Here is a 13,279-nt window from a genome sequence, read left to right on the forward strand (position 1 = left end):
ATGCATCTGGGATTTGCTTCAAATAATTTAATTAGGGGATGGGGAAACATGGGGGGCAAGAAATGGGAGGATTTTGCTGGGAGAAGTGGTAATGGATTCATGGGGACTCCTTGTCCTTTCCCTAGTTTTGTACATATCTGAAAATTCCCATAGAAGTTAAAAGTAAAAATGTGATTTATTTTATGTAAGGATGCCTTTGTACTTACTGGCTGTTGTTTCAATTGTGTGTTTGCTTTCTTTTATTGTTCTCTAGATTGCCCCAGTGGAAAATGACAATAGCTATGACGAACTGAAAAGAGATGCAAAGTTATGTTTATCGCTAATGTCTCAGGGCTTGCTTTACCCTCATCAAGTGCCTTTGGTACTTCAGGTGCTAAAACAAGTAAGAATGTCTAATGGGTATTTTTGTGTTTTGGCTAGAATTTCATTGCCCTGAGAATTTCACAAAGTCAGCTGTAGTGCACACAGTACTGGAAATTTATTTTTCATTTTGACTTTTATTTTAGTCTGAGAAAAGATATCTGTTGACCAAAGAAACAGACCTAGATTCTGTATCTGCCTCTGCCACCAACTTCTGTGAGCTTGGGGAGATCATTCAACCCCCCAAATTCCCTACATACACAAAGAGCTAATTATTGAAGCATCTTAGGTGCAAAGTGCTTATGAGGGAAGAGGGGTAGTCATTCTCTTTAACCATTTCCCCTTTATTTTATTCACCTCTGTTTCCCAATCTCTGGTTTAAAAAAGAAAGAAGGAAAAAAGACCTAAGTGATTATATATTTTCTGGCTGCATTTTTAGTATACCATATGCTTAGCCTTTACCCAGGACATACATGTGTTACATAAAAAGTGAACCTGTTCCCATGGTCTTCAGATTTTTAAGTTGAACTGTCACTGAAAAATGTGTTTTAACAACCCAGTTTGTTTGTTTTTTCTGTGATGGGGGAATTTAGCAGTTCTCAGTCATTGCTTTCAGTCCACTACTCTACCTGCTATGAAGTGAAAGGAAATAGTGTGCAACTCTTAGAGGAGTCAGAGTATGAATTATAATTTTCTCTGAGGTTGACTTTTGTCTGTCTGTTCCTTACCCTTTATTTCCAACCATTCTGAAGAACTAACTGTACCTGAACTTGTTCGTGCAACCTTCTATTTAGAAGGAACTGTAACACGAGCTTGCTCTAACCATGCCTGTGAAGTAGAGGTGTCCGAGAAGATGATAGGATTTGTGTGTCATTTCTGTCTGTCACCTCCTGCTCTTGGCAGCACTCTTCCCAGTGTTTCTACTTCTTCTCATTCACAGACCGCAAGAAGCAGTTCTTGGCATGCTAGATATACAGTGCTGACCTACCTCCAGACCATGGTATTCTATAACCTCTTTATTTTCCTAAACAATGAAGATGCAGTTAAAGACATCAGGTGGCTGGTTATAAGTCTTTTGGAGGATGAACAACTAGAGGTAAAATTTATGATCTAGCAAATCAAAATTTAATTTAGAGAAAGCATCATGTTCCCCCCCCTTTAAAAAGTATGTATGCATTGATGAGTTTTTTAAAGCATAAATTATTAAAAGTAACTTTAATTTTAACATTAACCTGTGTTACTCATTTTGATACCCTAATGGTGATTTCCTATCCTACAAATGAAACAAACACTGCGTATGTTCTTGTTCTGATGTCTCTTTGCAGTTGGGAAAGTAGTGTTTGTAAACCAAAATTTTCTTATATATGAAATTGCAGGTGATAATATTTTACTTATCTTACCAATTTCTAAAGGACTAATAGGAATGGGCGTATTGGCAGTTTCAGTTTTAAGAGAATAAAAATCTAGGAACACCTCTGTCACTCATTTGGTCAAGCATCTGACTCTTGATTTCATCTCAGGGTTGTGAGATTGAGCCTCACATCAGGCTCTGAGCTGGGTGTGAAGCCTGCTTGAGATTCTCTCTCTCCCTCGTCCTCTGCCCCGCCCCCTCCACTCTTAAACACCGTTGTGTTCTCTGAATAAAAGTCTACCCACAGATGCTATTATCTAGTTAAGTTAGAATTTTTGCCCCTTTTTATTTTCCTTGGTAGGGAAATTATAAGGCAACTTTGTGGTGAGGTTACATTGATATTTTGTACAAAAACATAAATCTCTTAGTCAAAATAGTATAATACAAGAAAAGTGTGTTATAATAAATAAGGAATAAGTTACAGCTTTTGAAAATGGCCTTAGGTAAAGAAAATGTAATTGAAATTTTTGTGAAATTTGTACTTTTTTAATTGTTTGGGTTTTCTATGTAGTGGAGCACTCCCAGTAATTATATATTCTATTTGAGAGCACTAAAAATAGATTGCATCCATAGGAAACTGAGAATGGAAATTTTTCCAGCTCCCTAATGAGCTATTCATTTTGGAATCCAGCTTTCTTGTGTTCTGGGAGTAGATATTGCTAGCCCCTTAGGTACTCACACACAGTTGGTTATAACAGCTTGAAAAGGCTTAAATATTTACAGCTATCTGTAATTTTTTTAACTTGTATTTTTTCATAACTAAAGGAATGAAGAGGTGGAAATCTTGAAAATCAGTCTTTCCTAATTTTACATATTACAGCAGTAACATTAAATTGCATTTATTGTTTTTTGGACCTTGTTGTAGAACTTTTTCATGAATTATATTTATATTCCATGTAGTAGGCTTAAGCATAACTGTTACCATAAATAAAACCATGGCATCCATTAAAGCTATCATTTTTTTAAAGATTTTTTTTATTTTTTATTTTTTTAGGTAATCTCTACCCAACGTAGGGCTCAGACTCACAACCCAAAGATCAAGAGTACCATGTTCTATCATTTGAGCCAGCCAGGCACCTCTGTCATATTTTTTAAAACAGAATACTGTGGGCGCCTGGGTGGCTCAGTGGGTTAAGCCGCTGCCTCGGCTCAGGTCATGATCTCAGGGTCCTGGGATTAAGCCCCACATCGGGCTCTCTGCCTACTGTGATCTCTGTCTGTCAAATAAATAAATAAAATCTTTAACAAAAAACCCCAGAATACTGTGTATCAGTAATAATTAGCAAGAGCTACTCATAATACTGAAACACTTTGTAATAATCTAAATGAGAAATGTTTAAAGAAAACTGTTAGATTTAAAGGAAAATGTTTAGGGTTGCCTGGCTGACGCAGAGCCTGTGACTCAATTTCAGGACCATGAGTTCAAGCCCCACATTGGGCGTAGAGCCTACTTAAAATGTATAATGATGATAACAGAGTTGGCAAGGTATGTAGCGAGTACTCCACTTAGTCTTGTGTCATAGTCTGTTAGCACTGGCTTTTGAAAAGCAACTGATAGCCACAAAGTTAACAGTGAAGTTGTTCACCCATTAAAATTTAGTAATCTTAGAATCATACATTAAAATTTAGTAATTCTTTAGTAATTCTTATAATCTGTTCTTAAAAAATATGTTGCAATATGGGAAAAAATATATAAATTAAGAATATTCTCACGGTAGTGAGAAGATGAAAGCACTCTAATCAGTAGTTGACTATAAGAAAGAATTGTGGTATGAAAGGAAATAATGCAACCAAGTATGATGTAGTAAAACAGTTTATAATGTAATTCATTTAATAGTATAATGAAAATGTTAAGTACCCCCCAAAACTGTCAAAACATTTAAGAAAAAAACCTTTCGAAGCAATAAACAGCAAAATATTTAGGCGGAGATTTTTCCCCCCAAATTATTATTGCCTATCTTTATGAAAGGTTAGCAGCAATTTTGTGATGTCTGTAAGATGACAACATTTTATTGGGGTCTTTTTGTTTTCCCAAAACTTGAGTTCCCATTCCATTTTGAAATGGACTGTGTTCCACTTTGCATTTGGTACTTCAATAAACTTGTTTGTAGTCTGACAGCAGCCTGGGAAATTCCTAAGAAGTAAACTGGATATAAATCTCTACAACATATGCCAGTTATACAGATTGCTCTGTATTTGTGTTCCCAACGTAAAGGACAGCAGCAGTTAAAAGAGGTGTGGAGTCCAGGAAAAATTCATTTTAATGCTAGGCTTTGGCACTGCACTTACAGTTCCAGCCCTGAGAAGGACAGCTGCCGGTCAGTGGGAAAATAATTTATGGAGAAATTAAATTTTGTATGAAATAGTTAAACATTTACTTGGTGCAGCCCTAATATAGTGGCTTTCATCCATTTTGAGGTCACAGACCTGTTGAATCTGATGAATCCTCCCAGAAGAACCAGCATGAGAGTATTCACAGTTTGCACACAGAAGTCTGGGGAAGTCCCCTAGCCCATTCCCACCACTCTCCCAGCCTCCAGTATTCCCCTGACGGTTGGCATCTCTGCTCTAAATTAAGAATTGATTATCTCTACAGGTTCGAGAAATGGCTGCTACCACCTTAAGCGGTCTATTACAGTGTAACTTCCTTACCATGGACAGCCCTATGCAGATTCATTTTGAGCAACTTTGCAAAACAAAACTACCGAAGAAAAGAAAGCGAGACCCTGGTTCCGTAGGAGATACGATTCCTTCTGCAGGTAACAGTGCTGGTATAAAGCATGCACGTCCTTTTGGGAATTAACCAGGCTTACTCAACAAATATTTATTGAATACTTGTATGTACCTGGGTCTTTACTAGGTCCTGGGAATAGTTACCACTGCTTTCAATAAGCTTTGCCTACAGCAGGCCAGACCTGGAAAACTCAGAAGGCACAGAGAAACCTGTGTGCTGCGGCATACACCTGTGAAATGAATCAGGTTTGCCTGCCCACATGAAATCACTTTATATAAAGAGGGGTGTAGAAGGAGTTATTTTGGAGAGTATAAAATACTTGTTTTTAGATTTTATAGCTTAGGTGTAAATACACAACGAAAATACCAAGAAAACAAAACAAGCTTTTCTTTTGTTTGGAGGGGGTACTGTTCACTAATACTTCCTTGGGCATTTGGAGAGAGGGTGAGAGAAGTCCTCACAGGAGCTTCTGCTCTAATTAAGCAAGAAGATAAACAGGAGAATGAGATCTGATTACTATATCACTTTTTTTTTTTTTTTAAGATTCTATTTATTTATTTGAGAGAGAGCGAGAGTGAGAAAGAGCATGAGAGAGGAGGTCAGAGGGAGAAGCAGGCTCCCTGCAGTGCTGGGAGCCTGATGTGGGACTCGACCCCGGGACTCTGGGATCATGACCTGAGCCAAAGGCAGTGACTTAACCAACTGAGCCACCCAGGCACCCTACTATGTCATATTTAAAGAGACATTTAAGTGTGGGGCGCCTTGCTAACTCGGTTAGTGGAGAATACAACTCTTGATCTCAAGGTTGTAAGTTCAAGCCCCATGTTGGGTACATAGATTACAAAAAAATAAAATCTTTTTTAAAAAATAGGGGCACCTGGGTGGCTCAGTGGGTTAAAGTCTCTGCCTTTGGCTCGGGTCATGATCCTGGGGTCCTGGGATCGAGCCCCGCGTTGGGCTCTCTGCTCATCAGGGAGCCTGCTTCCTCCTCTCTCTCTGCCTGCTGCTCTGCCTACTTGTGATCTTTGTCTGTCAAATAAATAAATAAAATCTTTAAAATAAATAAACAAATAAGAGCCATCTGGGTGGCTCAGTTGGTTAAGTGTCTGCAGTCCGCTCAGGTCATGATCCCAGGGCCCCAGGATTGAGCCTGGCGTCAGGCTCCCTGCTCGGTGGGGAGTCTGCTTCTCCCTCTCCCTCTACCTCTAATCCTCCCACCTGCTCCTGCTCTCTCTCATTAATAAATAAAATCTTTAAAAAATAATAATAAACAAACAGTTGCAAAGAGCCATTTGACCTTGCCACTGCTACCTATAGTCACAGGAAGAATGGAAAATATATAGAACAACTCTTAATAGGAAGCTTACTAGATTTGCAGGAAGTGCTTGGAATGTGAAGCTCTTCAGTGCTGATTACAAAAGGGTTTTAATTAAGTCATATAATGACCTAATACAATGAATGTTCTAGTTGCTTTGCTTGAGAACTGTTTTTTAATAATTTAATACTTAACTATCAAAATAGTTTTATTTTTTTTTATTTTTTATTTATTTATTTGACAGATAGAGATCACAAGTAGGCAGACAGGCAGGCAGAGAGGAGGAAGCAGGCTCCCCGCTGCGCAGAGAGCCCGATGCGAGGCTCGATCCCAGGACCCTGAGATCATGACCTGAGCCGAAGGCAGAGGCTTTAACCCACTGAACCACCCAGGCGCCCCGAAAATAGTTTTATTTTTAGACCTTTGTTATCCCAAATGGCATTATTTACAATTCTGTTTTGTATTCCTTTTTTATTAACTTCAATTCCCTAGGCACCATATTTCATGTATACACATATAATACACACATACAACTTTAATGAAAAACAGGAGAATTTGAAAGCAGTAGTTTCTATCACTAGAGAAAGGCTAAATCTTAAAAAAAAAGAAAAGAAAGAAAGAATGGAGACTCTGTAGAATACAGACACACTGCAGCTCTGAGAAACAGACATTCCTCATATACAGTATGTTTACCTCATGAATCTATCCATTCTGTGGATCTATCCAGAAAAGTGGGATCTGATTTTAATTGGTTATTTTAAGATCAGGGATTGCACTTTTGCATATGATATGAATTGGTTGAAACTGTTATTGTGTAAGTCCTAACAAATGTGTTATGCATTTCTGACTTAGATGTAATTCCACTGTCATTGAAGGACAGCTGTGTCTTTAGTTCAGCCTGAAAATCATGTCCTTTGGTGTGTGTACACACAGATGCATTTTAAATGCAGAAATTCACATATCAACAACAGCTTTATCGAAAACTAATTTTATTTCACTGTGACATGTGCAATAGAATCCTGTAAATGTTTGCACATATATTGGTGGGGTTTTGTTGTTTTTGCTTTTCAGAGTTGGTCAAACGTCATGCTGGGGTGCTAGGACTTGGTGCATGTGTTCTTTCTAGTCCCTACGATGTTCCCACCTGGATGCCCCAGCTCCTTATGAATCTCAGTGCACACCTGAATGATCCACAGCCAATTGAGGTAAAACTCTTCTTTGTTGATTTCTTTGCACACATATTGTATCAGTGATGTTTTTGAGAAAGCTGCTGCTACTAGTATGTCAGCCAGGGCTAAGCCTACTCAACAGTGATTAGTAGGATCTTGTGGAGGCCTTGCTTTCATGTATATTTGAGATCTTTTGGTAGCAAGGAAATTAATAAAGCTTCTGTCTCTCCCAGCCCAGTGGGAGTAAAATATTGTCAATGTTGTCAGGATAATTAACCTTTATACTTTTATTTTACTAATATTTTATATCTAGGAAGTATCTAACTGTGAGCTAATACTAAATAGGAAATTGTGATGGTATTAGAGAACAGCTGTGTCTAAAGACTGCAAAGACCAATGGCTTTGTCCTTCTCACTTGGGAAATAGACATGGCTGTGTATTGAAACTGGTTTAATAACACGGGGCAAGTGCCAGGAGCTTGTCCTAAAGTGCAGCCAGTCATTTTAAAGGGAGCTCGGTGGCTTTGCGAAGTTGCAGTTGGCTTGTTGGTTTTGCAGCACCCAGTGAAGTGTGAGATCTGAGTCTAGAGAGATTTTTACATAGCTCAGATTATCCTAAATATAATCTTAATCTTGCAGAGGTTAAAATAAAATGTATATGGGTTGCCTATCCTACAGATGACTGTGAAAAAGACCTTATCCAATTTCCGAAGGACGCACCATGACAACTGGCAGGAACACAAACAGCAATTCACAGATGACCAGCTGCTTGTTCTCACCGATCTCCTTGTGTCCCCGTGCTATTATGCATAGAAGGGTAAGTTGGCAAAATGCGGAGTTTAAAGAAGTCTGACATCATCAGGCAGATAGGTGTCTTTGGTTTGATGACTGAGAAGTGGGTGTTCATAAATTTTTCTTTTTGCTGACATTATTAGATGTCCTCATTTAGATGATTTTTTTAAAATGTCAGTATGATTTTTGCTATGGCCAGTGCATATAAGTTTCCAGAGAATTTTTCCCTGCTTCTCTGCTTCAGGTAATAATGCAGAGAATTGATGTGACTGCTTTTGGATCTTTATAAATAACAGTGCTTATTAGCCTGGGAGTGGTTAGTTAAAAGAAATCTTACTCTCCTTTGCCTCCGGTGTGGGGCCTGGGCATTTTAATTGCCCTAAGGACCTTGGGTTGTATACAGTTATGAGAACATTTCATCTGGATTCTTGAGTATTTCTTTTCCATCCTGAGCTAAAGAGAACCCCCCAGAAACCTTTCCACTAGGTGAAGAAGAGGAAAGGAAATTCCACTTATTGTGCTTTAGAGTTGCATGTCCTTTTGTCTAACGGAGACTTTTTTTCCCTCCCTGATACAGATGAGTAGTCCTCACTTCAAGCTCTTTTCATCAAAAATTCCAGATCCTCAGGTGCCATCTGTGGCGGCTCTCTGCAGGTTTTAAAACTCTGCCTCCGCTGAGCTCTCATCATTTTGGTGGCTTCTGTGTTTGGTCTCATTAGTCTCTGTTCCACAGGTTCTCAGCTGCCATTTGATTACCTAACTTGTCTGGAAGTGTCTCCAGAGTATTGATCACTTTTTCTTTGAGGCATCTGATAAAGCCACAATGTCTCAGACTAGAAATAATTACCCAATATGATCATGGCATCCAAGACCAAACAGAGTCTAGGAACTCATTAATAAACAGTTCACTTGTAATGGAGAATACCTATCTGTAACACAGGTCCCGTCATTTCATTCATCTCAAATTATTTTGAATTTTTTCCAAATGGCTGTTGGGTGTAGATGGTAGTAGGGCTGTGAGCCGTAAATCGAAGCCTTTGAGAGCCTTGGGTCTGGAGAGCCATGAAGAGGGAAGGAAAAGAGGACGAATCTCGAATGTAACCAAGGACCTGATGGAGTGCTCCACCAAGACACAGAAGTGAAGGCTGTGTCCACGTGCTTCCCACAGACTGGAGTTTTTGGTGCTGATTAGAAAGAGCAGTTGCTGAAAAACTGGGGGTTTGGTGAATAAATTTTTGATTGATTGTTGTGTGTGTATACGATGTGTGATTTTGAAAATAAACAACAACAACAATAAAAACCCTGACTGGTTGATTTTTACCTGTATTCGTTACATATACTGTTTGATCAACCCTCTTTGAAAACTTATATTTCACCTAATGGAAGACTGCTGTGTTTGTGGAAATTCTGTAAGTTTTTTTTTTTTTTTTTGTTCTTTTTTGTTTTTCCTTTCCTTTTTTTTTTTTGCCTGCAGAATCGTTGAGAGACTAATAAGTCTTTATATTTAATTGACTTGTTTATTAATAAATGTTATATAGATGTAAAAGACTGTATAAACTGTAGAGATAGCACTGGCAAGACTTTGTACAGATGCAACCTTTTACACAGCAGCATTGTGTAATTAATTTGTAAAGATTCACATGTAGCTCTTTATTATAGTGACTTTTTGGCTTTTGTACCAATTGAATGCCATTTTTTGTGTTTTTAAATTATTTTCCCTATCTTTTCATGTTACAAAAGCTGAGGTGTGGGGGTTTTGTTTGAGTTCATTTATCTTTAGAATGTCTGGATTTTTATGTAACATTTTGTGTGCATCCCTAAATGCAAACAGCACATGTTTGCCTATGACAAGTTTATAGAATGGGAGGTATCTTCTAAGTTAAAGTAATTCACAAGCTGGTGAATGTCATCTTGCAACACACCCTGTACAGTCTTCCTTAAAGGAACACTACAGTATATTTTTTAGTATCTACTTGCTAATGACTCCAGACAGACCTAAGCACAGCAGAGGTCCTGGTACAGTATTGAATTGTCAGCGTAATCCCTGTATAGAGTAGTGCCAAACTGATGATTTCAATTGTGTAACTAGTTTAAAACCCAATAAATGGATTGTTTTTAACACCTGGCTTTTGTCTTCATTAAGAAGAGAAGACAGTTCTGTAGGCAGTGACTCTCATGCATTCCTTTTGCATCCATAGACCTAGATCTACATGCTCTCCAACCAAACCAAATTACCTAGATCAGACCTGTCCAGTACAGTAGCCAATAGCTACTATTTACTATTTACATATAAATTAAAATCTCATTTCCTCAGCCTCAGTAGCCACATTTCAAGTGCTCATTAGCTACTTATGGCTAGTGGTACGGCTACTTACTGAGTAGCACAGACAAATGCTTTTATTACGGAAAGTTCTGTAGAATAGCACTGGTCTTGACCATTGATTCTCAAATTGATGTGCCTAAGAATCACATGGGGACTTTGTTAAAATGTGAATTTAAATTCATGCTGCTTGTTCATGATATTGATGCCTGGCCCTGAGATGACAGTTTAAGTTGTGAGGCTTTACATTATATATTAACCACAGATTTTTCTAAAATAAACTGTATTGAACCATGCCTTAGCAAGTTCCTCAAGTAGAAACTTTATTTATTTATTTTTAAATATTTTATTAGCAGAGGGAGAAACAGGCTCCCTGCCCAAGTGGGAACTTTAAAAAATAAAAGATACTGGGCACCTGCTTTGAGATCTTGCACTCAGAATTTCTCTGGGTGGGGCTCAGGTGTCAGTCCTTTTTGTTGTTGTTGTTTAAAGATTGTATTTATGAGAGGGGGCACCTGGGTGGCTCAGTGGGTTAAGCCTCTGCCTTCGGCTCGGGTCACGATGATCTCAGGATCCTGGAATCGAGCCCCCATGTCGGGCTCTCTTCTCGGCAGGGAGCCTGCTTTCCCCTTTCTCTGGCTGCCTCTGGCTGCTTGTGCTCTGTCAAATAAATAAATAAAATCTTCGAAAAAAAAAAAAAAAGAAAAGTGTATTTATGAGAGAAAGCGAGCAGGCCCCCCACTGAGCAGGAAGCCTGATGCAGGACTCCATCCCAGGACTCCAGGGTCATGACCCAAGCCAAAGGCAGACACCCAACCAACTGAACCACCTAGGTGCCCCCAGATGTCAGTATCTTTTTAAAAAGATTTATTTTATTTTTAATGCATGCTGTGTGAGGTGGGGGAGGGGCAGAGTGAGAAGAGAATCCCAAGAAGACTCCCTGCTGAGTGCAGAGCCCCCTTGCTGGGTTCCAGGATTCCACACCAGTCTCAATCCCAGAACCCTGAGATCATGACCTGAACTGAAATCTAGAGTCCCAATGCCCAACCCACTGAGCTATCCACGTGCCCCAAACGTCAGTGTCTTTTAAAAGCTACATATAAGGGGACCTGGGAGTCATTAAGTGTCTGCCTTCAGCTCAGGTCAGGATCCTGGAGTTCTGGGATGGAGCTTCGCATCCAGCTTCCTGCTCCACAGGAAGCCTGCTTCTCCCTCTCCCACTCTCCCTGATAGTGTTCCCTCTCTCACTGTGTCTCTCCCTGTCAAATAAAATCTTTTAAATAAGTAAATAATAAATAAAAACTCCATATGTTTCAGCTGTACATCAGAACTGAAAACCTCTGGTGAAGGTTCTTAAGGCCCACTGTAGATCTAGAGGTTCTGTAGAGGTTTAATCTGAGGTTCTGTAATTCTGACATCGGGTGTAGATGTTGCTTATTACCTTGATCCCCCAATCTGGTCATCCTGTGAATGACTTAATTCCCTAAATTTTCTACCAGTGGCCTCAAGACTTAAAGGGATGCGGGGGAAAAAAAGGGGTGGGTGGCTACTATTGTCTAAAGTAGTTCTTAAATGTATGTTGCATTAAAAGAATGGAGAACAGCAGCAGGAACAGTGTTAAGGATGGGGAAAGCAGCCAAAGTTGAGAAGTCAGTGCTGTTCGGGTGTGAAAGAAGAGTCGAGTAGGTTTCTAGGTCAGGGAAGGGGAAAGTATATCTTTGAGGTTGCATTCATGGCTAATCTAGTTTCTGAGTGGATCCTTTAAAAAACAAAAACTTTGCAAATTATATTTCAATATTTAGGAAGAAAATTTAGCCACCTAGTTTCTTAATGTGAATGAAAGTTTTGTGAAAAAAACAAGTAGTTTTTGAAAAAGTATGAAAAAGCTGTTTTCAAATACTCCCGATACGTGACATTGCCAAGCCCTTTGGATTGTAGGCCAGTTGTGGTTAGTAGTGTAGCCAGACGAATTTTGCTTTACTAAAAAATCAACTTTTTCTACATAGTCTTCATAGTTATTTTTGTGCACAAAGACCATTTGCCTTGTTAATATAAATGTGTTCAGTGTTTCTTCATTGAAAAACATTAGGGTTTTTCAGTTTTCTCTACTACAGATTACATTGCAATGAATATTTTCATAACTTCGGGGCACTGGGGTGGCTCAGTCAGGTAAGCATCTGCCTTCAGCTCAGGTCAGGATCTCAGGGACCTGGGATCAACCCCCAAGTGGGGTGCTCTGCTCATAGAGGGGTGTGCTTCTCCCTCTCCCTCTGCTTGCTCTCTCTCTCTCTCCCTCAAGTAAATCTTTTTAAAAAATATTTTCATAACTTCATGCTTAAAACATTTTTCTTCAATTATTTCCTCAGGATAAATATTTCAGGATAAATTATTTCCTCAGGAAAATTTTAGGTCAAGAATCTAGATATTGTAATTGCTCTACTATGTTTTCCTCCACGTGCACACGTATGAATTTGCGTTGCCAATGACAGAATGCTTGTTTCCCTAAAAATTGATAGCATCCCCCCTTTTTTTTAGATTTGTTTGAGAGAGTGCAGGTGTGGGGAGGGGAAGAGAGAGAGAGAATCCCAAGCAGACACCCCACTGACTGCAGGGTGCTACTGGATCTCACCACCCCAGGGATCATGACCTGAGTCCAACATCAAGAAGCCAATTCTTTTTTTTTTTTTACTTTTTTTTTTTAAGATTTTATTTATTTATTTGTCATAGAGAGAGAAGCGAGAGAAAGCACAGGCAGACAGAGTGGCAGGCAGAGGCAGAGGGAGAAGCAGGCTCCCCACCAAGCAAGGAGCCCGATGTGGGACTCGATCCCAGGACGCTGGGATCATGACCTGAGCCGAAGGCAGCCACTTAACCAACTGAGCCACCCAGGCGTCCCAGATTTTATTTTATTTTGACAGAGAGAGATCACAGGTAGGTAGAGAGGCTGGCACAGAGAGAGAGAGAGGGAAGCAGGCTCCCTGCTGAGCAGAGAGCCCGATGTGGGACTCGATCCCAGGACCCTGAGATCATGACCTGAGCCGAAGGCAGCGGCTTAACCCACTGAGCCACCCAGGCGCCCCAAGAAGCCAATTCTTAACCAACTGAGCCACCCAGGTACCGCACACTTTGTAGACATAATTCTAGTAGCTTTAGACTTGCTGATGGTACTAACTTGTTCC

General features: G+C 39.5%; 1 protein-coding gene across 3 annotated transcripts in view; it reads left to right on the top strand.

Annotated features, from left to right (window-relative positions):
- PSME4 (proteasome activator subunit 4) overlaps positions 1–9,899 on the top strand; it is a 114,448-nt gene extending 104,549 nt beyond the window's left edge. For 2 of the 3 annotated variants that reach the window (XM_082743570.1, XM_082743571.1), the window contains 6 exons: positions 254–382; positions 1,301–1,456; positions 4,368–4,530; positions 6,892–7,025; positions 7,667–7,805; positions 8,358–9,899. In XM_082743570.1, coding sequence (XP_082599696.1) covers positions 254–382; positions 1,301–1,456; positions 4,368–4,530; positions 6,892–7,025; positions 7,667–7,801 — 717 coding nt within the window. In that variant the 3' untranslated portion in view covers positions 7,802–7,805; positions 8,358–9,899. Of the gene's footprint in view, positions 1–253; positions 383–1,300; positions 2,434–3,694; positions 4,531–6,891; positions 7,026–7,666; positions 7,806–8,357 lie in introns of all 3 variants that reach the window. The other variant, XR_014314890.1, reaches the window with a different exon arrangement.
- The last annotated feature ends 3,380 nt before the right edge of the window (positions 9,900–13,279 follow it).

This window comes from Mustela nivalis, assembly GCF_964662115.1.
Source record: "Mustela nivalis genome assembly, chromosome: 8".
Lineage (NCBI taxonomy): Eukaryota > Metazoa > Chordata > Mammalia > Carnivora > Mustelidae > Mustela > Mustela nivalis.